Source organism: Sphaeroforma arctica (assembly GCF_001186125.1).
Source record: "Sphaeroforma arctica JP610 unplaced genomic scaffold supercont1.259, whole genome shotgun sequence".
NCBI classification, from domain to species: domain Eukaryota; class Ichthyosporea; order Ichthyophonida; genus Sphaeroforma; species Sphaeroforma arctica.
The window spans coordinates 11064-12428 of NW_014040299.1; the positions used below are offsets into that span (position 1 = coordinate 11064).

A 1365-nucleotide genomic window follows, 5' to 3' on the forward strand; every position below is an offset into this window, starting at 1 on the left:
GCATTCACCTGTGCTTATTAAGTACGTGCTACTGTGGGCTGTGGTGATGCATAGGTATATCCCTTCGCCTGACTGTTTCCTGCAGTGATCCCTCCAAGTGAGTGCATATCTTTAATCCTTGACTTGCGCGTGTGCATGTGCGTGTGCGTGTGTTCATCCCATCCCATTCTTTCTGCAGAGATCTGTCTGTTATGTGCTTGTGTGTGTGCGAGTGTTCATCCCATCCCATTCTTTCTGCAGAGATCTGTCTGTTATGTGCGTGTGCTTGTGCGTGTGCGTGTGTTCATCCCATCCCATTCTTTCTGCAGAGATCTGTCTGTTATGTGCGTGTGCGTGTGCGTGTGTTCATCCCGGCTCATTCTTTCTGCAGAGATCTGTCTGTTGTGTGCGTGTGCGTGTGTTCATGCCATTTCATTCTTTCTGCAGAGATCTGTCTGTTATGTGTGTGTGCGTGTGCGTGTTTTCATGCCATTTCATTCTCTCTGCAGAGATCTGTCTGTGCTGCCTGGGCGTGGTCCGTCCAAGTACGTTGTGGGTGGCATTGACAGCGCAGTGTCACTGGAATTCAATCTACCGTTCATGCGGGGCGTCTACGTTGACAACGCATCCCCCGGGTATGTCTATGTATAGGTCTATGTATATGTCTATGTCTATGTCTATGTCTATGTCCTGTATGTGTCTTCTTATATATACGTATATATATATATATATACTAAACATACCTACTTTTAATGCCCTTATTGTTGCTTCTATTTCCTGTCATGTATATTGCTTCTGTTCACTACCTTTTGTTTCTTTTGTTTGGTGCCTAGTACTTTGCTTTTGTCCAAAGCATTGTGTGTTGTTATTGTCTGTACGAACCTCTTCAGCAGCGGTGTCCATAAGCGATCTGCAGGCGCACACACTTGCGCATGCCAGTTGTCAGCTGTCAGCGGTCACTTGTCAGCTAGACATGTCTTTGCTTCTTCCCCCGTGCGCTCGTCCTATTGCCAGGTGTGCATTGATGCATTTTAGAGTTTTAGGGATGCATGCTCCTTCTTTCTCCTGCCTTCTCCTTGCATTGATGTTGTATATGTTGTATATGCCTTCTCCTTGTATTGATGCAGTATATGTTGTATATACCTTCTCCTTGCATTGATGTTGTATATGTTGTATATGCCTTTGCCTTGCATTGATGTTGTATATGTAGTATATGCCTTCTCCTTGCATTGATGTTGTATATATAGTATATGCCTTCTCCTTGCATTGATGTTGTATATGTTGTAGATGCCATCTCCTTGCAGGGATGTTGTAAATGTTGTATATGCCTTCTCCTTGCAGGGATGTTGTATATGTTGTATATGCCTTCTCCTTGCATTGATGTTG

General features: G+C 44.2%; 1 protein-coding gene across 1 annotated transcript in view; it reads left to right on the forward strand.

The window, feature by feature from the left end:
• Nucleotides 1-1365, forward strand: part of SARC_04524 (hypothetical protein) — a gene marked incomplete at both ends in the record, with an annotated part of 9204 nt that overhangs the window by 7030 nt on the left and 809 nt on the right. The window contains one exon of the mRNA XM_014301619.1: nt 489-614. Coding sequence (XP_014157094.1) covers nt 489-614 — 126 coding nt within the window. The remainder of the gene's footprint in view (nt 1-488; nt 615-1365) is intronic.